We start from the raw sequence: 23886 nt of genomic DNA, 5'->3' as shown, positions 1-23886 counted from the left end.
ATACCTGTACAATAAAGAGTATTCTCTATAGAAGCTGGGGAAAAAAAAAAGCTAGACTTTTCCCCATAAACTCATCCTTGAAAATTCAATTCCATTTTCCAGATGGACTCTACTTGTCTCAATCATGATGTAAGGAAAGCATTTGATTTAAAGATATCTAGCAAGATCTAGCCGAAATCTTGCTTCTTCATGACTCTACTATCCCCTCCTTTTACACGTTTGTTGTATTACCTATCGCGTCTTGCAACTGTTTACTATTTCTCCCTTCTACCAGTGTGGCCTTCTTGAAAGCAGGAGCTCTTCTTTATTTTATATTCTCAATGCCTAGCACAGTGCGGGACTCTCAGCCCGCACACAATAGATGTTTAACCAAAGAAGGAGGAGCTAGCCTGGCAGTATGTTCTTCACAGTGGAAGGAAGGGGTTTATTATAAAATGGTCTCACTATCATTTGGGATTGTTGGAGATTTCAGTTAATCTTTTTCACTTTAAGCAGTGTAACGAAACTCCTACAGAGACCGACCACAGGGTTGTAGATATAGTTAGTGACTTCTGCTTCCTATTTAACTTGTCCCCCAACTTCTTCCATGGCTCAAGGCCTTCAATCCTGGCTGTTGAGGTGTATCGTGTGGCCACTTGGGGCCCTTTTCTCCCATCCTCCCGGATATTTCCAGTGTCCCACCTCTTCTGTGTCTGGGATGGGTAACTCTACTTTGCTCTGTCTTCCTCTGCTTCTGGACAGGCAACTAAAAAAAACCTCAACCATTGCAGATTAAGTGAAGATTAACTTCGGCCACACCTTTCTGATGCTTTAGTAAGCAAAATATCTTGAGTTCCACAGCAAATAAAAAAACTTCCTATTAGACTCAGAGGCCCTTGGCTTCAGAAATGGTGAGAATGGAAATAATCTTATTCTAATATGAATATTTCAGAGTTAAAAGAAAAAAGATAAGGTGAGGGATGAAATGTGTCTGAGAGGTATTGGGATCCCATATCGTGAGTTAAATAATTTTTATGAAAGCAAGATGAAGGGAAGCTGGGCAAAACAGATGACATTTTATTCTGTGCCATCTTAGACCTCTCCTTTATGAGAGAACTCGAAGCAGAAACACAGTACACGTTAAAATCTGTAGTTTCCACACCACTGGTTAGCCCTGTTTAAAGATGCTTACTTAGGAAATTACTATTCAATAAATATATATTTAAAAAAATTATTCAAGTGAAAAAAATGCCTTTCATAGAGAATGAGAAGACAATCTAAGATAAAGTATATCCAAACCACGTGTCTGACAAAGGACTTATAGCCATAACCTGTAAAATACATTCAAAACTCAACCGTAAAAAATATCCAATTTGAAAAGCGGGCAAAAGATGCGAAGAGACACTTCACTGAAGAGAACAAACAGATGGCAAAGCAGCACATGAAATGGTGTTCAGCATATCAGCCGTCAGAGAAAACCAAAACCACAGCTGTATATTACTACGGCCCTACGATGACTGGAAACTAGTGAGAACATCAGTACTGACCAGGATGTGGAGGGAACTGGATCCCTCACATCCCTGTGGGAATGCAACACAGTGGAGCCACCTTCTGAAAAGTAAGTATGTACTTGGCATATGACCTTGCAATCGCAACCTTGGGCATGTATCCCAGAGAATTGGAAACCTAGGTTCATACGAAAACCTGTATGTACATAAATGTTTATGAAATTGAGGGCCAAGAATAGAACCTTGAGAACAAAAATTGAAGAATTTGTCAGTAAAGAAACAGACAGTAGAGACTGAAAAGTAGTAATGGAAAAACAAATGATAGGAGGGAACAGTGTGGAAATAAAAGAACGTGGTATCAGAAAGGAAGGGACTAATTCTCTGATGCTTAAAGTAATCCCCATTTTATTTGCCTCTTCTGTCCTCAGCCAGTGAGCTTGTCCATCATTGCAATTAACAGTTATCCATCCTTTGTAGTCGGGGCAGAACTAGATTAATAGGGAGAACTGGATTAATAGATGAATTGGATTATGTGTAATTTATTATATATATAAATTTATAATTTATTATAAATTAGTAAATGTATAGTGATAAGGTATGTGCATCGTTTCCCTAATATAAATGTTTCAGATCTGACATCCTAAATTAAGCCAGTTTCTTTTTCACTTGTAAAAAGTGAAGATCAGTATTTAAAAATCATCTCTAAATGTTACCATCTTAACTAAAAAGTGCACCAAGATAAAACCACACACCAGGACAAAACAAAACCCTTAACAGCCAGTTAGGTGACTTAAAACATTTATTTTAAAAATCAGAGTAACGCACTGTATTTACTCACATATATTCCTGTTTGTTACCAGATATTTTCAGCAAATAGACATCTTTAAGCATCTTCATCTGCTTTTATCAAACCTTCAATGTGGATCCTGCTGCTGTTGACAATCACAGCAGCCTGTTGGGGGCAAAGTATGGGGAAAGGAAAATAATCATGTATTCCTCAAAATTCAGAAGTAATAAAATTAAAACACTTGATTGGGCAAAATGTGCAGCTGGATGGCATCAATGAAGGCCCAAAGAGTGATAAGTTCCATATACACTCTAAAATGAATATTAATATAAAGTCACCCCATCAACTCACCAAATATATCATTTAAAACTTTCAAATTCTAGATTTTTGTGGAATAGCTATTAAACTGATGAATACGTCTTTAAAATAATAATTACATATGTGTAAACACACATGATCTTGAGAAAGTGCAGTTAAGCACTTAATATGGTTAAGAATCTCATGAAATCAAGTGTTACTGACCCAACCTAATTATTCTGACGTTAGGAAGAAAACAACAAATGACTTAATCATGTGTGCATACATGTTTTTCTCTCTCCATGCTCCAAAGATCTCTGAATTCAACCCACACCTCCTAACTGGCTTCTGTTTGAATTGTGTAAGGGAAACAGATGCAGCAGATGGTCCTTGCCCACGGGTTCATTCTGCAGAGGGGAAGCAGGCAGACATCCATACATTCAGACATGCAGTCGCAGTAGGGGAGGCGATGGGAGCGCCGGGTGGAAGGTGTCGAAGTCCTCGGAGATCACTCTAGACGTGAATGTTGGATTTAACCAATGAAGTGAGGAGGAATGGGTGGTGGTGATGGGAGGGAAGTCAGGTGGAGAGCAGAGCACAAACTGCATGAAAGGCAGCCAAGAGCATCTCTAGAGAAATCAGCAAGCAATGCATGTAAAAGGAGGTAGAGTTCAGGCAGGCAGTGAAACACCAAGGTTAGAGAAATGAAGTCAGATGGAGAGGTCCTTGGATGTAGTACTAAGGATTTAAATTTTTACTGTATATAGAAAGGAGCCACTGAAGGTGAGAATTTGTCAAACTGAGTTGCTCAGAGTTGTCTGAAGGAAGACTGCTACCCTGTGGGTTTCTGGGTGAGACAGGCCAGCCATATACCAAGTTTGTATGATACCATTTTTAAAAAATCTTGTTTTTTCTTTTTTAAAGTTTGTGTTATACTTTAAGGCCTGAGTAAACCTTTCCCAATCTTGCATTATGAGAAATTAAATCCAGGGAAAAACAAATCCCAATAAATATTTTTAATCCTACTTTTTTTCCCACATGGCACAGGTATAATGGCCCCCTTTAAGTACATGCAATTTAAGTTTCTAGAGTTCAGTCATTTCATCTTATGGAGAAACGGAAATCAAAAGAGAAGGAAACGGATCATAGTTATACTTTGTCAGAAGTAGAACCCCAGTCAGATAAAGGTCTTTAGAACCCACGTTGTCTTTCTTCCACATTATCTGGCATTTCATAATAATATATACTTGTTTTGTAATTGTTTTAAAGAGTCCTGGTTTCATTGGGGAGAAAAGAATTGAATATTCCTCCCCCCGCCTACTTTTTTTTTAACCACAGGTATTAAAATCAAACATTTTTTTCCAATGGAGGTCCTGAGGGGATCTATTTTCATTAACAAAGAACACACATAACTATTTCAATTGTTAATAAATGGTTGAGCTTAAAACTTTGAAAATGACAGTTTTGGGGTTTTTTTTTACATTTAAAACCTCCTTGACTTTGTTTACTTTTTCTTATCAAAGTGAAAGAAATTTCTGACTAGTCTTAGGATAGGGAGATTCTTAAAATAATGAAGACAAAAATTGATTCATGTTATAACTATAATCAACTTTTGTTGAGTACCTAACATCAAAGAAATGCTACCAATGAGAGCTACATAAAAACAAAACTTAGTCCTACCACTACTAGTCACTTATAGTAAAACAGGATTTGAGAAGTTGATAAAGACATTATCCCGTACTAAAAGCAAACTTAGGAAATGTTACCTCTTTGTTTAGATATATATGCTAGTTCACTTATAAAGAACAAATAGCTATATAATTAAAAGTAAGAATATATATATTTTTCCATGAGGGAAAAAAAAATGATTTGAGAAAAGATGTGGAGATTAAGCAAAAGAAACTTAGGTGTTAAGTGTTATCAAGTGTTATACTGAACTGAAGGTAAATACTAAATGTAGTATAATAAGAAAGTGAGATTGAAATGATTATGTCTTTCAGTATGGACACAAATTACTGAACTTTTTAGTCCTTTCTATTTACTGTTGATTATTTTGGAGAGGAACAAGATGATTTCAAGTTGGTGAAAGTAAAGCAAAGTTCCAAAATACATTAATGGGTGTGATTTCATTGGAAAAGTATGAATGTAATGGGTTATATGTGTTGAACACACAGGATCTGGTCAGAGTATGGAGGGTCTTAATGTTCAAGCTAAAGCATGGTGACTCCATTCTAAAATTTATGCTAAAGGCAATTCGAGTTAATTTAACATGTATGACAAAAAAATGCCATAAAGAAAAATCTGTACAATAGCTGTTAGTTGTACTTAGATCTGTATTTTTATCCTGGCTCTGCTACTAAGTAGCTTGTAAACATGAACAACTCTACTTCTCTGGGCTTTAGTTTCCAAACACATAAAATGAAAGGGTTAAACCAGATGATCCCAGAGAGTCATTTCGGGTTAAAATAGTCCAATTATTCATGTTGAATCCAGATACCAAGGAAGAGTCTCAGTACTTAAGCAATGTTTTCACCCTGAGTCCCTCAAGAATAAAGCTGAATAAAATTTTTATGGTCCAGTCTGCATGTAGTTCTTTTGATCGAGTCTTTACTTATTAAATACTATAAAACTCAAAATAACAAAAGTTCCCCAAGTGGTTCTAATGCATAACACTTGGGAATTTAATAACATAATATTATTTTAAATGTATTTACCAACTCAGTGCATACAGACTGACAAATGCAATGGGAAACTACACCATCTGAAGATTTCATGCAAACTGTACAGAAAAACGATTAGCAGCTATAAATTAGTACATCACAGTAAAATATATTTTAAAGTACACTTCCCCTCTTAAATGGCAGTGATTACTCATTAGTGCGACCACAGAACACTTGTAAACTTTTTTGTCCAACAGCACCCATGCCCATGGTAACAACTGTTCAGTTGGCCTCAAGGTCTTTCTTGGGCCTGGACTCTAAGTTTTCCTATTTTGACAGTTACAGCCTCCACCCATCACTGTAGCCATCCATCCAGACATGCCCACCGTCTGGTGTTGGGGGAGCAGGTGGATATGGGTGAATCTCAAAAGCTCTCTCATCTTTCTAAAATTAGAAAATGGACGTGATTCAGGGATTGGAGAGAGATATAACTATATCATAGGCAAGTTATACTTATCATCTTTGCCAGGAAGCTTTGTCAAACTGGGTAAGATTCAGGCTAGGGACAGCTTCAGTATGGTTTCTGAGTTCTCTCGCTCTCTTTCTAGGGTCCTCAGTGTTAGGGGAAGGGAGACAAGAAAGGGTGCATGTCAGGACTGGATGGCTTAACCTCAGCCATGCTTTTAAAATGCCACTAAAGGGCTTATGATAAGTTGCTTTATAAAAAAGATCTATGCACCTGCACTTTAATCAAACAAGTTGGATTTTTAATATATTGAAGTTTCTTGAGAGCTAGCAACAAATCCAAGTTGTAACAGGATATTTGACAGTAAATACTCTGTTTTCATCAAGATTCAGTCTGTGGCTGTCAGGAGGCCCTCAGCATGTGCGTGGAGTGCTGACCAATGAATGCAGACCTAACAATGGGGCACTGACAGAAAGCAGCTTCTTCCTTCATCCAAACATCCTACCAACTCGACTTTTTTCATCATCCTGGCAAGAAAAGGTACATTAACTTCCTTCAACACTAGGGAAATTCAAAGTGTTTATTCATGAATTTTCATTCACCTCTCTTTAATTAACAGTGTGTACACTTTAACAACAGAAAGTGAATTATCAAGTTCCAATTGGAAAGACTGATGTAACAGGTAAAATATAGTTCTTCATCACTCTGTATGGATGTATTCTTCCCCATTCTGCTGTCTACTCCAGGTCTGAGATGCTGTCTCCCTCTGGCTCGCCTCCTCTAAGCAGGCTCTTCAGCATAAATAACACCTCAAAGGGCAGATCTCCCAGGGTAATGTCAGGACTGCATTCTTTAGGAAGTGCTCTGCTGGTCTCACTGGGTGGCCTATGTGATCCAGCCAGATTGCTTCTGCACAAAGAGGAGTCAAAGGGAACTCCAGAGAAAAAGAAAGTGATGCCCCCTATAAATCACAGTCTCTGAAGAGCAAGGTGTCTTCCTAAAGAGGTAGAAATAATAGGGGGTGTGTTGCAGGTGCCCATATTTCAATGATACTGAACACTGTATCTTTAAGGGCTTAAAATGGACTGACTCCACTCATCTCTCTGATCTTTTCATAAGTAAGCCAGAACACCAGTGACCAAGGGGTCTGAAAGATTAACCAAAGAAGTTAGTGCAAATTTCAAAGCAATTATGAATATTCTACATGCATGCATACACATCTTTGAATGACCAAGTCGTTTTGAATATGCCTAGGCTGAAAACAAATATTTTTATCTTGCCTTTGTAAAGCACTCTATAACTCACAAAGCATTTTCGTGTTGTGTATTTCTCACAGAACATTTTCATGTTGTATATTTTCTCTGAACAATTTACAGTTGACATCCCTTTTATACAGATGAGGATACTGAGGCTTAGCCATCAAATGCCTACTAGAATGTTGTGGATCTAGACCACAGGCTTCTGGCCTCCTTTTCAGAGCTCTTTTTATTGCACATTTCTGCCTAAAGGAGCAGGCTCAGCACGCCTGAACTCCACGCTGGCTCCTCTATGTGTAGTTTGTATATGGAGCACGACAAGGAGGCACTTACGGACTTGCAAGTGAAGATGAAAGAATATCCTGAGAGGTCACAAAACCAACACCTCATGTATCACAAAATGGGTATAAAAATTCACATTTAATAGAGAAGAGCTTCCTGCTCAGAAAGATTTGACTAACTTGAGTGAAGTTATAACTGTGTCAGAAGGAATTATATATATAAGGGAATGAGGGTTATTTGACAATAGAAGATATAAATGCTAAAAACACAGGGAAATCAGAGTAAACACTGGACGTAACCATTAGAGAAAGGGTGTTTTGGATCCAATTCCTGTCTAGTTTGGTTCACAGGTGATGGGTAATGTTGATCAGAGAGAAACTCTATCAAACTAGAGAAATAAGCTTAAGCAATTAGATTATAAAATGTATTTGGTTAAGAAAGTCTATAAAGCAATATATGTCAATGTGTTTGGAAATATTAATATGTTACACTGGTAGACTGAGAATTTACTAAAGAGTCGATTTAGGAGACCACATCTGGGTCAGTTAAATGTATAAAGACATAGACAAAATAAGAATGCGAAGCTGTGATGATATCAGATTCTTGTGACAATAACAATAAAATGAACCAAGAACATAACTGTAGTCGGGTCAAGGAGCAGAGGTCTTAGTTAAGAATGGACTATGCAATTATTCCTAATTGTTCCAGTAATTAGACTTCTTCCTCATGTTAGTGACACAACCACCAAACTGTATGTAAAGGAAATGTATATTCATCAGGGATTGAGCAAGCCGAGGTCGTATTGCCTCTACCTGGTGGAAGGGACTGGGACTGAGTTTAGCTGGGTTTTGAATGGAAATTAAAGAGGGAGACCACATAGCCAGAAAATATGTGTAGTATAGAAATGGGGTACACTGCGCCTCTGTGAAGGAGTATATGTGGGTAGTACATATTTACTAGTTTTTTCCTCATTGGCACAGTTGTACCAATGAAAAGAATCCAAGTATATATGAGCCCATGTTGTCTTCTCTGGCCTACCTACTGCCATAACTCTCAGGAAAAGAGCAGAGTCCTTCTCCAAGCCTATTACTGTGGAACTGAAGACACAAGGGCTCTTGGGTTGATAGTCTTTAGTATTAAGTTTACAAATAGCTCCTCCTTATTATTATTATTCTGTGTTCAGCAAGCAATCTTCTGATTGTAACTCGGCTTCCCTTATTGCTTCAATTAAGGAGGAAGCAAGCTGTCCAGAGGACTTCAGCATCTGAACCACTTGCTAAGTGTTTCTCAGTGTGGTTGAGGTGATACTGCAGTTTGCTCATCAATTTCAGTGAGTTCAGCTGAAGTGAACCTGTATTTGCAAGGCCAGTTATCTTGGACATACACATGAGTCAGGTTCCTAAGGTCAGGGTCATGCATTATGGCAAATCAACAGGGCAATGTCACCCTGGTGATCTTTGGTGGTTAGCCAGCCTGTCTCTGGTAACATCTCTCTATCACTACATACTTTCTCTTTTTGTTTAAAACTTCTATAACTAGCTGTAGGATCTTCAGACACTCAGTGTACTGCATTATTTAGGGGCATGGGTTTAGAGTTGAGCAGACACTCAGGATACTGCATTATTTATGAACATGGGTTTAGAGTTGAGCAGTCACTCAGTATACTGCATTATTCAGGAGCATGAGTTTAGAGGTGAACAGTCAATTCCTAGCTCTGCCACATACCAGCTATATGAACTTGAGCAAGTTTTTAATACTTTGAGCCATGGTTGTCCCCACTATTACACTCTAGTCCAAGCTATCATTATCTTCCATCTATCACTACTCCTAGACTTTTCTGGAACCCTATGGCAGCCAGCTAGTCCCCTTACTCTTACGGATCATGGGGCGCTTCCCAATCTGGTCCCTGCCTCTCCCTGGCCTCACCCTGTGCCACTCTCCTCCACATCTCTGGGCCTTGGCCTGATGTTTTTCCTTCAGTTCCTTGAACTCATGAAGTTCTCTGTCCACTCCAACTACTCTGTCCACCTAGAATGTTCCTTCTGACCCCTTTTTTTACTGGGCTAAGCAGTACTCATTCCTCAACTCTCAATTCAAAAGTCCATTCTCCAAGGGTTTTCTCAATCTTTCAGCCAGGCTATGCTCACTGGCCATATAGTTCCACAGTACCGTGCACTTTCCCCTACTGCTCATCACGTCTAGTTTTTTATTCTGTGTTTATTCTCACCTAGACTAGAAGCTCCAGCACTGGGGCAGGGGCTGAGACTTCTGTTCCTCCCAAAGCCCGTACTGAGCAGGCCCTCGATATTATAAAGTATTGATTGTTTGAATTTCTAAACTCACAACTCAGCCATTCTTTCAAATATTTTCTAACTTACAAAATACCTGGGTACTTTGTTTTTGTTATATTTTTATGTCTTTTAAATAAGTCTGTCTAATTCTACATATTGGTTTACTTTAGTAAAAAACAACACCTAAACCAAATAAAAATGACATAATGCTTTCTTACTAAGAATGGGTAAGGCAACATTTGCCATCAAAGTAACAACTTTTGTTTGAAACAGCAGCATTTGCACAGGAATGATCCCTAGTATTGTATCAGTATACCTGTCCAGAACTAGATATTTTGGCTAAATAGACTACTAAAGGCTTTATATGGCAGAAAAATCTATCCAATGGCTTTATAACAACAGAATATCAAACTATTAATTTCTGGAGGTAACTGAATTATTTTACTTTAATCTACCAAAGAAGGTAATAGAATCTGGGGAGAGGTAAAAGAGAACAAGAAAGATAAAAAAGATAAAAAGAACTGTGTTTTGGGAGCAGGGCCATGGCAGAAACCCGAAGAGAAAAGGGAAAATATTTATAGATTAAAAGTAATTTAAGTACAAAGAAAACCAAAACAAAGGAAGGCAAGACCTAACTTTACCATTCGCAGCCAAGATGGAAGGAAGCCTTTGTACAGACTCATGAACCCTTCTCCTTGGACAGCCTGAATCAAGCAGTCAGTGGATGACTTATACAAAAGTCCCCTAAAAAGGAAACAAGACAATTCTATTAAATTTCTTGTGTGTACATACATGTATAAATAAAATATAAAATTAAAAATAGCCTAAGGAAACTTACTGTAAGTTAAATATTTCCTGCTAGTTTAGAACAAATACTACTTGTGGTTCTGTATACAGTAAGTCCTCACTTAATGCTGATAGGTTCTGCGACTTTAAGCAAAATGATGTATAGCAAAATCAATTTTACCACAGGCCAATTGACAGAAACAAGAGTTAAATTCCTACGGCATCTCATTGACGTTAAAAGGAAACAATGCTGAGTGAATGATACTGTCTGAGGACCTGCTGTGTGGAGATCACCTCTTTTGAGTTTGAAGGTATTTCCAAGGTTGACTCTTCTGACTCATCCCACCCTTGGTCTTATACTCAGAATTCACTCTACCTGATCTCTTTCAGAGAGAACGTACTGGTTTAGGTCAAATCAGATTCTCCGTGTCACCTGCAAGTCATAAGCTTCAGAAGAAAGTACTCTGTAAATTCTCAGCAGAGTATGTTTTCAAAACCTCCTTGAAAACAATAAAGTCACGATAAGTATCTTGTGTCTAAATAATACGACTGTTAAATTGGCTTATTTCCCCAAAGGCACAGTACTTTTCCATCAGCCAAAGAGCAAGTAATTGCATAAAACCAATTTCCCTGCTGCGCACACAGACACACTTCTGTTAAGAACAAACAAGGGGCCATGTCTGAAGAGCGGCGTTGTTACAGGTGCCCAGGCCTGTGCACGGGGGCGTCCTACGCACCTGCCCTGCGCGTCTCGCGGTTGATTCATTATTCGGCTTTTGATGACGTCGGCTGGTGTTCCCAAAACAGAAGCTACCAGTCCAGAACATAAACTAAAAATGCAAATAGAGGAAATCGAATGACGATGTGCAGCCGTCTCTAAATTTTAAGAAGAGGGAATTTAATATTTAGAAGCAACAGAACGCTAAATAAATTACTGTAATGTTCTTCACAATAATGCTCTTTTAGCACTAAAATCAATGCTAAATTCGTTAAAGAATGTCGGTCAACTATACACTGAACACCCACTGAGGGAGGAACTCTTCTAGACAGGGAACAAGACGATGGTGAGATCCTGCCCTCGAGGCACTGACGGTCCACGTGGGGAGAGGCAGAGGAGAAGTGAATGGTTTCAGATGCCAAGTGCTACGAGAAAATGAAATGGGGTCATGTGATAGGGAGTCACTGGGTGACAGCAGAGAAGTAGTGTCTATGTGAAGACCTGGAGGAAGAGCTGTGCAAGCAGGAGGAAGAGCACAGTAAAATCCCCGAGTCAGGAATACTCTTGGCGTGTTAGAGACAGAAAGCAACCAACGTGGCTGCGGCATCCTGAAGGAGAGCCCCGCCAGATGAAAAACTAACGCAGGCAGACCTCAGCCCAGGAAGGCTACGAAGGAGTTTCGGTTTATTCTAGATATTCTCTCTCTGCCCATTATGCTCTAACAATATAACTAAGTGATAACTAAGTGTAGTTCTCTGTACTTAACACACTAACCAACACCTCCATGCCTTTAATTCTTTCATTTGGAATGCCCTGCACCCCACATAATTGGAAACTTCAGTTTTCTCCTCAATCTATGCTCAGGCACAAGGTCTGAGGAGTTTCTGCTTATCCCTCTCTCTTTACCCCACAAGGTTAATCACTCCCCGTAAAAGGCTTCTTGTCAGTTACTCAAAAGAGGCAAAATGGGTGTGGTCAACCTACTGCCCTACACAGCAAATCAAGAGCATGGAAGTAAGTGACTGAAAAGTGGACAACAGTGTGGCGATTTCAGGGGTGGAGGTGAGTGGGGGAAAGCGGAAGAGGGCATCGAGGGGATAAATGGTGATGGAAAAAATAAAATAAAACTTAACATTAACTACTTAAAAAGTTTTCTGAGAGAAAGGCATCTGAGGAAAAGAGGAGGGGTCAACCTGATCACAGAAAACAGAGGCCCATGCCCCAGAAGGTGGCAGCTGAGTCCAGGGACTGGGATCATGGGAGCCTGGAGAATGGCTTATGTTTGCTAATGGAAAGTTAGAAAGGAAAATCGTGTAAAACTTTTATGTCCTTCGGGCACATCAATACCTCACAAAGATAAGGACCACTGAGCTCTCTGAAGCCTTAAGGCTCTGTGGTAGGAAAGCTGAAGCTGCCCCAGGAATCTTCATACTCCTCTTACTCTAAACTGCCACTGCAGGAAGTGCCCAGACTCTTTCCACCTGCTTCAGATCAGGACTTAACATTCAAAGGAAAGGTCACTTCAGACCTACTTGAATTCAAGAGAAGGATTCCATACAACCTATTTACATATTACAGCAAATGACCTATGTGGAAAAAAGTATTGTTTCGCCATACATATTCTGGTAATACAGACTATAGCTCTTTTCATATTCTTTCCTGTTGGTTCAGAGTCTTTGAAACTCAAAGTTTAATATCATTGACTTTAATATACCTTTGTATTTTCACACAGAAATTTCTTAACTAACACAAGTATGATCACAAGTGTGAGGCCACAGTATGATCTGGCTAGACATCTTTAAAAAATAAACATTAAAAGAGAGCAAATCATGTATTGAAAAGGCATCAAGTGAGATGGCACCTAGAGTTGAAGTAAGAAGATTGAGCAATAACAGGAACATCGATTTTGCCAAGCTACTTATAATGGGCATTGGTACTTTCGCTACTGACGTTTATCACTCCTTGCAAGTAATACCCTAAAATGAGGCCCAGGACACAGCTAGAGTGAAAATGGACAGAGAGTGACTGAACAAGTCTCCTCCTCTCCCTTGGAGACAAGTGGCTCTCTACAAGACTAGTTTAAAATAATCCATCAGCACTGTGTCAGAATGAGCGATACTCATCAGGATCAACAAAATAAACATGCTCAGGTTTATCTTCACACAATGGAGATTGACCTTTGCACAGATTTACCTCTTAATAGCCTCATGATTTTACAAAAAGAAAAAAGGGGATTATCCTGATCTTTACGTTCTACACAATTTCCTGACCATTAATTCAACTTCCATCTTTCTTGCCACCTGCCTTCCCATCTCACTAAAATTCTAACCATAGTCTTCTACTGCTCTTGCCCCGTCCCAGGACTTCCTTTTATTTACACCATTTTTAAAAATTGTGCTAAAATATAGATAACATACAACTTACCATTTTTATCTTGTTTAAGTGTGTAGTGCAGAGCTTACACTATTTTTACTATTCTCCTTCACATTAAACTCCTTTCCCCTCAGATGTTGATGGCCTGTGTAAAGCTCCATAAGCATTCACTTTGTCCTATGACACAGTATCCACAACCTTCAGATCACAAAGCACTGTTTACCTACTTAGATTTGAGTTCACAGTGAGCAACTTTTGAGCTGCCTCACATATTCATACCAACCCATTTAAAAACCTGATCCAGTGGGTGGAGCTCAAAAATGAGCCAAATACCAATCATCCCATTTTCTCAAAACCTGAATTAGAGAAGAATAAAGCTAATATATTTTCACAGATTCAGGGCTGGAACATTACAGCTAGAAATCTTAAGTCTTCCCAAAAAAGACTTAATCTGGGAGGTGGAGTAGTACACGTGAAACAGATTTACTAGTGCTGGGAAATCTGTGAATCTTAGGTGAGAAATGTGGGATTTCAAAGACCCTTTGGGTAGAAAGACGGTGTAAGAGAAACAGAGATGATATCACTGTGGGACTTTTGGACAGACCTGAATAACCTGCTCCCAGAGTACAGCATACACTGGAGCAGACAAGTATCTGGGAAGATAAGTCTCACGATGACTTGACGAGGTAGAAACTAGTGAAGAAAGTCTCACAGGTAGAGGGGACAGCAGGCACAAAAATAGTGGAGGAAAGTAAGTAAGGGTGACTACAGATATAATGCACATATTTATAGGGATGGAGGTAAAAGTGGAAGGAGCCCTAAAATTCTCAGTTTTCTGTGAAAGAGGAGGCTGGACTATTTGTAGAGAAGGTATGGTACAGAGAACACACCTGGGTGAGAGTTTGGAATGGGAAAGAACAGCAAGCAAAGACATATAAAAAGATTGCCACAGCAACACTAAAAACACTTATTTTAAAAGAGGAGGAATGAAGAAACACTACCCTAGGAATACTTAGTTAAGGTGGACCTGACTTAGGAATCATTTTTATCTATATCTAATGTCTCCAAATATCATTGGTTTGACACTTAATTTACTTTTGGGGTTGTCTAAATAGCATGCAGGGTTCTAGAATTTGGAAACGATCAGAAGCTGAATAAAATCACTATAATGTTAAGGACATTAGAGATCTAGAAAATAACTCACTCTGATGGATATTTGAAACTGTGTTGCAAAGAGATTAAGGTACATACTGCTCTTTTCTGGAATGCTCTTCTTCCTGTCTCTATAGCCCTTCAAAACAGGTATCTAATTCTATCTCCTTTGTAGGTCCTTCCAAGTGGTTATTACATCTCCCTCCTCTGAACTCTACAGTAACTAGTCACTTTCTTTTAGCATTTACTGTACAGTGTTTTTATGCTTGTCTTGGTAAACTTTCTGGGAAGGAGTTGGGTTTACCTTTTGTACTGATTACAAGGGCCTACACTGTGCCTTTAACATAGAAGATGCTCAAATATATCTGTTCAACTGAGCTGGAGAGTCCATTATCAGAACCTGAGCCTGGAAAGGCCCCATCAAGGTGCAAATATTTGGGAGGTTTAATAGGAAACATTCTACAACTTTGCTTCTGTCTTCCCCATTTTAACTGCAACAAACTTTAAGAAAATTGCTCTTTATAAATGTACTATCACCTTTCTCTAAGTGTGAGATCCCTAGATTCCCAAGCAAAAGAGATAAAAAGTTCGAGTATATACCACACATGGAAGAAAAGGTGATCTAAAGAAAAAACATAAAGCCTAAAACTAAAACAACCACTTACCTAGATAAACTGTGAGTCATGATATTCTCCTCAAGTGACGTATTCAATACCAAGTAGTGTTTCACTGTGTCATAAGTGGTTAAATCTAGCAACAGAAAGAAAAAGAAGGCTGAAATTTATTTATTCAACAATGAATGTCTTTTGAATCTCAGAGGAAGGTAGGGGCCAGAGAGGAGACCTTAGAAATAATTTGGTCTTTTATCTTTATTGTCACAATTTGCTTTTTTTTTTGATAATCCTTTTCACGTATCACCATACAAAAAAGTGAAAATGCTCTAGGGGAATTCAATATTCAATTATGATATTACAACATAAACGAAGACTGTTGCCAATATATATTACTAAAAATAATAACATTTTTCATTTTCCCGGAGGTGAGTACTTACAATGATTAAGGCTATTATGCTTCTCAGCATTCAATGAAGTTTCCATTACCTCCCATATTCACCAGCGCTGCTCTTTGTACATTGGGTACCCAGCCTGCCCAGAGCCCACGTATTCCTCCTTCAGCTAAGATTTTTGCAAATGCGTGATGCACACCGCGAAATCTAAAGGAAAATAATAATGAAATGTAAAAACTGCATGCATTCCTTTGTATGAAATGCAACTAGATAAGCTTTGCCTATAGCTGTTATGATTTGGAGTAAAATAATATCTTAATTATCCAGAATTGTTAGAAATTAAAGCAATCCACGTAAGTCTAATTTCCAGGTAAACTTAATAACCCTTTAGAAAAAAGGACAACATTTAATTAAACATTTTTAATGGAAATATTTATAAACTGTGTCATACTTCTTAGATTTTTGAACGGATTAAAATTCCTTTCTTGATATTTTATATAATTAGGGTACATATTAATTATAGGAGGGAACAGTAGTTATCATACCTCTGGGTTCCTTTCACTACTTTGTGGGAGACCTGTACTTTTTGTAAATATCACCAAATAACAACATAAAGAAACACTGATCCTCATATGTGAGGATCTCATAAAAGAATATTTTTAGGCCAAAAAGTATGAAGGACAACCTCATCATAAGAGGTTTTAAAATAGAATACTTTTGGCTTTATCAGAATTTACTATTTGATTATTATTTTGCTTATTTTTTATACCCAGATAAAAAATGGTACCAAACCATGAACCAAACCTGGAAATCTCTAGTATAAAATAAAAATCTAGATTTTATATAGTTAGAAATACCTGGAGTCAAATGCTACCTTTCCACTTACTAGCTGTATGGCTTTTGCTCAGGCCTTACACTCTCTGAGTCTCTCTGAAAAGATAATACGGTATTTATCAGGCATGCATAATTGCTGTGATGCCAAATGGAAAGTTATGCTCACGAATGGTCAATGTAACTAAAATTTATTAAGCTCTAGACTTTTTTATATACATAAGGTACATTTTATTTCTGAAAACTCCATGGAAGTGTTTATTATTATTCCAATTTACATCTGAGAAAACTGAAGCTTAGAGAGGTTAAGGAGCCTGACTAGGGTTACAGAGTTTGAATGTGGTAAAGGCTGGATTTGAATCCCAGGTTGTCTGATCCATCCCAAGATTCATGTTCTTTACAACAACATTCAATGTTTTTTATTACTACAGCAAATCAAAAAGTTCCAACATTAAAGATGCGAGAGGGGGGAAAAAAACTGAGGCAATCAGTTAAAAATGCAGATATTTCTGGATCCCAATAGTTAGTTCTCTCCCTGTATCCAACCAAGGCAACATCACTTCTCCCTGCTACTGAGTAATTAGATGTTGCTGCCAGATGACAAAGTAGGCCCTGGGATTCTGTGAACTGCTTGGTTAAATCAGAGAGGTTCCCTTTTCTCCTCTGTGGTGCATGTTCTTTCCCAGCCCAGCCTCATTTTCCACTGAGTCAGCTCAGGGAGCGGCAGAGCAGAGAGCAGCGGTCAGGAGTGAACTCCCAAAGGAGGCCCCAAACCTCCCCCCGCTCTGGCTCAGCCACAGACCTGCAGTCCTCAGAGGATCAGACCCCTTCATACTCAGCTCAAGGCATCCTGCACTTTTCCTCTGGGAGGGGTCTATCTACAAGATTTTGCTCCTTTCCCGGGGAAACTGGTAAGCAGTATTTTTATAAATTGTTGAACATGAAGCCCTTAGAAGAAAGGCAGAATTCGATAATATAGGGCAATGCAATAGGATTTTATATCACAAAGGCATAAGTTTAAACCTTCCTTAAACTTGGTAAAAAGAAGAGGAACTGGATTAGGGAAGCGGGAACCATTTGCAAGGTCAACTCTGCTATTTCCCTTCTTTCAGGGAGAAAGGGAAGGAACCCAAGCTTTTGGCACCTATGAGCCAGGTAGACCTTCTGAGATGGTCCTTTGTAAAGACAGAGAAACAGAAACTAGACATGTTAAGTGACTTCCACAATAGCAAGCCATGATGGCAAAACTGGGACTCACAGCAGGGCAAACTTGAATGATCAAGTTCTTTACATGGCTGCCTGGGCTGGGAAAGCAGCACACACATATGCCTGTAGCGAAAACGTAAACCTTATCATGCAAAGAGAAGCTCCATCTCAGCTCTCCCCTTAATGGATACAACTTCAAATTACAAGAGTCGGAATCAACGTCTTTACTGAATGTTGAATTACAAATATGCATACATTCACTAGGTAAATGTTCAAAATATGATGGTAGCAAGGGTGAAAAGAAAGGTGTCACTTAGAGCACTTACCGTAGTGGTTTCCCTTCGAGTTTCCGTTTTCCTTCCATCTGCATCTGAACCTTCACTAGGTCCGTTGGGTTGGCTAAAAACTGCCCAACCACGCCAGCGATCATCCCTCCAATCACCGACTTCCTGATTATAGAAGGAGATACATTTTTAAAGGTTACCATTAATTTCACAAGTTCTGTGGTAAGTAATATCACGCTGGTATGGCCCCTGCATAAGAGCATAAGACAAAGCAAGGAACAGACCCGAACAAATCAGAGGAAAGTAGGTGCTTTGTCTGTTTATGGAGGGAAAGGTTAAAAGACCACAGAGCTGAAATCCAAATAGTCTGCTCAGGTTACACATTGGTGGGGCAGGAGTTTGAGCCCATCTCTGCCTTATCCTAAAGCCCAGGATTTCTCAGTAGAAAAAGGAATAAAGAAGGTACTCTAGAATAGTTTTTAATATTAAAATGTTAAATAATATACACAATTTTATATACATATATACATTTGTATACAAAGTGTAGTAAATGCTCAACTATTTGGACTTATATTGTAAATGTTATTTTAAGCCTGTAAACTTGAGGCAATTTTGGTACAAATGCACAATTTTATACACCTAATGGATAAAACATTAAAGCCTTAGGGGCAATAGCATATTATTTTCAAAACAAAACTTACCAAAGGGGATAATGCTTATCTTCACTTTTGCCAAACACAGCTTCCCGGAGATGTTCGTATGTGACCATTCGACCTCCAGAGTACACTGTGTAAGAGATCATGGAAAAGGTGGACTCAGCTCTATGTTTAATAAAGGAACAGGGCATTCTGACGTGGCCTGGGTCTTTATCTCATGCAGCTATGCTTCTGACACGTGGACTTCTTGATGGTTCTCTACATGGCATGCCTTTTTCAGCCTCAGGCCTTCTCACATGCTGTCTGATCTTTCTTGAATGCACTATCCCTCCTCTGCTTTGCTAACTCCTTCCAGTCTTCAAAACTCAACTTGGAGAACGACTTTTCCAGAAATGCTCTCTGACTTTCCCTCCACTGTTCCAGGCTGTCAGTGGCACCTGCCAGGCTTCCCCTCTGTTCTCACAGAACCACACAGGCACACATCTAATACGGCATTTATCCTACTGATTAGAGATTAACTTCATTTTCTAGCTCACCTTTTCATCAGACCATGAGCTTTTCAAGGTAGGTTTTCATTACTCTATATGCTCTAGTACAGAGCTGGGTACACGGTAGACATTTTCATTCAATGAACACATACAACTTCATTGGATAATTTACTACAGTCAAGTGTCAAACATATGAAGCTTAACTATAAAACCATATGTTGTCATCAACAAATACAAATGAGAAGAAATGAAATTCAAAACAACAATGGGAAGCAAAGGAAAAAATCTAAAAAGAAGATTGGAAAATAAAGATAATTAAAATCAGCACATGATATTCATATAGAGAGATTTATTGATATTTCAGGAAGTTTGATGAAATATTTTAAGATATTAAAAAATGTAAAAAATAACAGTCTCTATGGACACTTCTGGATAGCTGTTTTTGTTTTTTAAATTTTTATTTTTTTTAATCCTCATTTGAGGATATTTTTTCCATTGCTTTTCACAGAAAGTGGAAGGGAGAGAGACATCACATCACATCGGTTGCCTCCTGTACATGCCCCTGAGGGCCAGGGATTGAGCCTGCAACCGAGTTACAGGCCCTTGACTGGAATCGAGCTCAAGACCCTTCTGTGTCCGAGCTGATGCTCTAAACACTGAGCCAGATGGGCCAGGGCTAGATAGTTCTTGCTGAATGCACTCTGATTTACTCATCTGAAGAAACTGAAGCTTTCAAAATAAGATGGTAGTTACTCCTGGGCAGTTCTCTGATCAAGGGTCCCTTCAAAGTTAAGGAAACACTATGAATGTAGAGGAGAAAAATCCCACACCTACCACCTTTTGATCTCCTGTCCACAAGCTAAAAACTCAGCAACTCCAGTCTTTGTGAGTGCCACTCAGGAAGGAGAGCAGAAAAATGTTCTCATTGGCTGTAATGTACTTACGCCTATTTTCCTTTGAGAGTGACTAAGGCCCACATAGCTAGTTAGGTAGCCTGAAGACCTGAGGCAAAAAGCACCTGCTTTGCATTTACTCTATTGCCAGGGCTGGATAGAGTTGTCCTTGCTTTCTGCCTTCAGAGTAGTCTGGTTTCTAGCATATGGGACTGAGAATGGTGAGATTTGGCATTGTGGTCAAATATATTTTAATTTTCAAACAACACAAAAATTTTTAATTTTGTGTTTAAAGTTTCTGTAGTGGAGAAAAACATCAATTATATATTTTTTCTTTCTTAAACTTGAAAAAAATTTTATCAGGAAAATTTTGAAACAGAGAAGCAGAGAAAATAACACACAACTCCCTCAATATCTATCAGTAAGGTTTATCAATTATTAACATTTTTGCCATTTTTGCTTTATTTATTTATTTATTTATTTTGCTTAATTACTTTCAAGTCTATTATAGTTCTATCATGAACTATCATGATAGTTCATCCCTAGATACTTCTATATGTATTTCTAAAAATTTAGGGCAATAATTCCTTAATAACAATTGGTAGTTAATTTTCTTCTTTTTAAGAGACTATATATTTGTTTATAACATTAGTAGGAAAAACTAACTGGTTTTTGGATATAGCTAAACAGAAAAGCAGAGGAGACAAACACAGAAATCATAACAAACTTACCAGCCAGAATCAAAGATAAATACCTACGTGTCTGTAAATGGCGGGTGTCACTCCTTGCCAAAGCTTTAGAAAGCCTTCCTCTTGGACAATCCCTAGGGCTGTGCGCACCATGCCCCTATAGGGCGTAGACTCTCTTGCAATGTCTCCCAGCCGAGCAAGGGCAGCTTCTCCTTGCATTTGGAGTCGAGTTTTTGTGAGATCGAGGGGAAAAGTTGCTAACAAAAAACAAACAAAATGAGGGGGAAACCCATAATAATTAGACAAACAAAAATTCTAAAACCACAGGACTAATACTTTAGTCACCACAAGATCAGTGATTCTCAAATTTTAGAATACATCAGAATCTGCTAGGAAATCAGTTGATTCTTACGCACTCCCAAATTTATAAACAACTGTACGAAAGCACCTCCAAATCACCAGGGTAAAAGTGGCAAGCCTCAGGTTCTCTTTATTAAGATATTTCAGTCTAAAATTTATTTTTGTCCTTAATTTTGGCTTTCTAATAGTTATAATGTCAGGTGTCCATATTCGACTGCAATTATGATTAAGATCTAATGTGACTTTTAGGATACTGTGCTACCCATGCTAGGTTCTTAATAAATGCCGGATGAAGCTGAATTCTTCAATTTCATGGGTGATGTTCATGTGCCGATGAATCACTAACCTGTTGTTTGAGATATAGAAGATGCAATATGGAGTTTATAACACCATCATTTATATACGAGGGCGGCATGCTCATAGTCCTCCTATTAAAAGCAGGTAAGATTTATGCATGGCCTTCTTACAAGTATCAACTGTACTTGAAAATTTATTTTCTAATGATTACATTTTGAATTAGAGATAGACCTTTTACCTTGAAACCGAGTGAAGCTAACTAGTCCACATTAGGAAGATCAAGCTCACAACTTTATATACACAATGTTCCAAATAACTGAGGTAACCAGATTCAGGTAAGTTCATGAAAATTATTAACATTACATAAGTCTTTTCAGTGACTACCACCTGATACAAAACCGTAGCTCTGCCTTTTCCAAGAGAAAATGGAGTGGAAGAGAATATTAACTCTTACCACTGGTCTTTGGAAAAGTTTATATCTTGCTGATAGTTTCTCTAAAACAGAAGTAGTTTACATATAGAAAAGCCAAGTAATGCTTTATTGAAATACGAAATCTGAAAAGTCTTAAGACATAGGAGCCTCTATATGAGCATAAGTTATGCCTCTCAAAATAAATTTTTCTTGCTGGTTACTTAAATAATGCTTCAGGTTCTGATCCTAAATTGTTTTGCACTCAAAACCATCTCATGTATTGATTCTCTCTGCCTCCCATTCCAGCCCCCTCACAACTCTCCATAAATTTTTAACAGAAGAAATGTTCCTTTACAAAAGCTACCGGTCATGGGGGGAAACATCAGTTCAAAAAACAAACAACTGGGAAATATATCTAGTCATTCAGCAATCTGCTTTTAGTTTTTTAAAAAAGTTGATCAATTTTATTTCAGTAAAAACAATGAATCAAAGTAGTTCTCCATCAGTTTCGGGAGGACAGAGAGAAAAAAGTAGAGGGTCCAAAGGGCAAGGGTGGAGGAGCACGAAGGGCAGAACAACAGATCATGTGCTGGCTCTGCTGGAAATACAAAATAAACTCATTGTAGAACAGGACAAACATTTACAAATGGTATCACATCGGAGCAGTTGCTTTTTGTTTGTTTTAAATGGGCAATGAAAGGGTAACCTTAAAATGCACAGTGAAGGCTTCACAGGGAACAGTAGGCACTACTCCCAAAATCCTTGGAAGAAACACCACCTGCTCAGGCAAGGGCGTCATCATTCTGCTCTGGGTGGCCTCTGACTTGCTTATGCAGATGTACCTGTTCACCTCAATGCTCTTATAGTACTTAAAAATACCTTCATTATAATAATGCATGTCTCCCCACCAGCCTGCAAAGTGAGGGCTGGGTCTTTTCAACTCTATCTCCAGTCTCTAGCATTGCAGTAATTATAATAACATCACCGTCATTGGGTGTCCTGCCTTGGATTTAGCATTTATATATCATTGCCTTCTCAGAATCCTGCAAGGTAAGCACAGCTGTATAGACGAATTAAGCTCAAAGGGGTCAACTGGCAGGTGCCGAGTACATGCTCAATAAATGCGATAGGTTCGTAACTAAAGTCACACAAGTCGGTTCCACAATTTGGACCCCAAAGACAATGATGTAGTGAGGCTGTGTAAGAATACAGATCACAGGGATGAGCTCAGTCAGGATGGAAAGTGGGTTGTGTTTTTCAAAACGTCATCCTCACGAAAGGGAAAACGAGTCCTCTACCGGAATGACAGCTCGGGAAGCTTCTCCAAGGACATGTCTGGGCACAACTGCACCCCCCGAGGGAGACGAAACTGGAAGGCAAAGACCTCAGCGACCTCCGATGCCTCCTCCACACGAAGCTGGCCCGGCCCCTGCCCCGCCGCACCCGCGGGACACGTGCGCCAGGAATGGGCGCAACCCCGCGGGCCGCACGCCCCGGGAGCGAAGCCACCGCCTGTCCCCTCCCCTCCGCCGCTACCCCACCCCCCGCCACCCCCTCGGGCCCAGGGTGGCGGCTCAACGACCGGCGGAGCGGCCCGGGCGTGGGCGGCCGGGTACCTAGCTCGGCCACGGAGGCCGCGCAGCCGGACAGTAGGAACTTGCTCGCTCGGGGCCATCTCTGGGCCAGCGGCAAAAGCCTCTCCTCATCCTCTGGGACCGACATTCAGCGGCAGGACAGGACGACAATGCACCCTTCCGGCGAGCGCCCCGCGCCGCGGCTGGCGTGCCGCCCTGCCAGGGCGCCCCCGCCTCAAGCGACGAAGGGCACGGCGGAGACCATAAACCGTGCTCGGCTCGGCCAGGCGGGCCGGCCCACCCGCAGCCTTCCTGGCAGCGCCAGCCTGGAGCGGTCCAGCCGACGGAGAGCTGGAAAACAACGGGAGCCCGCGAGGCTTCTGGGAAATGTAGTCCTCCGGGCTCCGCGCCTCTCGGGCCGCGTTCTCTGATTGGCCGTTAGAAGGGCGCTCGCTACGGCCCCGCCCCGGTCTCCATGGCAACAGTGCGTGTTCTTCCCCCTCCGACCTCAGTCCAGCCTCTGCACAGTGTCCCGGTTGGCCAAGACCTGAAAGAGGAGTGGGAGGGAGCGATGATGCAAAAGTCATCTAAAAATTGGGGCGGGGAAAGGCGGCTACAATTAGAAAGGCGGAGAA

General features: G+C 39.7%; 1 protein-coding gene across 3 annotated transcripts; it reads right to left on the bottom strand.

Moving 5' to 3' along the window:
• Positions 1–1841: 1841 nt before the first annotated feature.
• On the bottom strand, positions 1842–23559 carry SLC25A27 (solute carrier family 25 member 27). 3 transcript variants are annotated; one of them, XM_087817434.1, is made up of 9 exons: positions 23294–23559; positions 20674–20865; positions 18584–18668; positions 17925–18047; positions 15656–15768; positions 15221–15305; positions 11050–11142; positions 10168–10270; positions 1842–3200 (listed from the first exon to the last, which is right to left on the bottom strand). In XM_087817434.1, exons 1-9 carry the CDS (start codon positions 23397–23399, stop codon positions 3012–3014), a joined length of 1089 nt encoding a protein of 362 aa, XP_087673560.1. In that variant the 5' UTR covers positions 23400–23559; the 3' UTR covers positions 1842–3011. The 3 variants fall into 3 exon arrangements, with proteins under 3 accessions (XP_087673560.1, XP_087673561.1, XP_087673562.1); XM_087817435.1 differs by lacking the exon at positions 1842–3200 and adding an exon at positions 6543–6844; XM_087817436.1 differs by lacking the exon at positions 1842–3200 and adding an exon at positions 6543–6694.
• Positions 23560–23886: the final 327 nt, after the last annotated feature.

The sequence above is a fragment of the Miniopterus natalensis genome, chromosome 5, assembly GCF_054644295.1.
Source record: "Miniopterus natalensis isolate mMinNat1 chromosome 5, mMinNat1.hap1, whole genome shotgun sequence".
In the NCBI taxonomy this organism is placed as follows: Eukaryota; Metazoa; Chordata; class Mammalia; order Chiroptera; family Miniopteridae; genus Miniopterus; species Miniopterus natalensis.
Note: the sequence above shows the minus strand (reverse complement) of the source record. Positions and strands in the feature narration are given on the sequence as shown.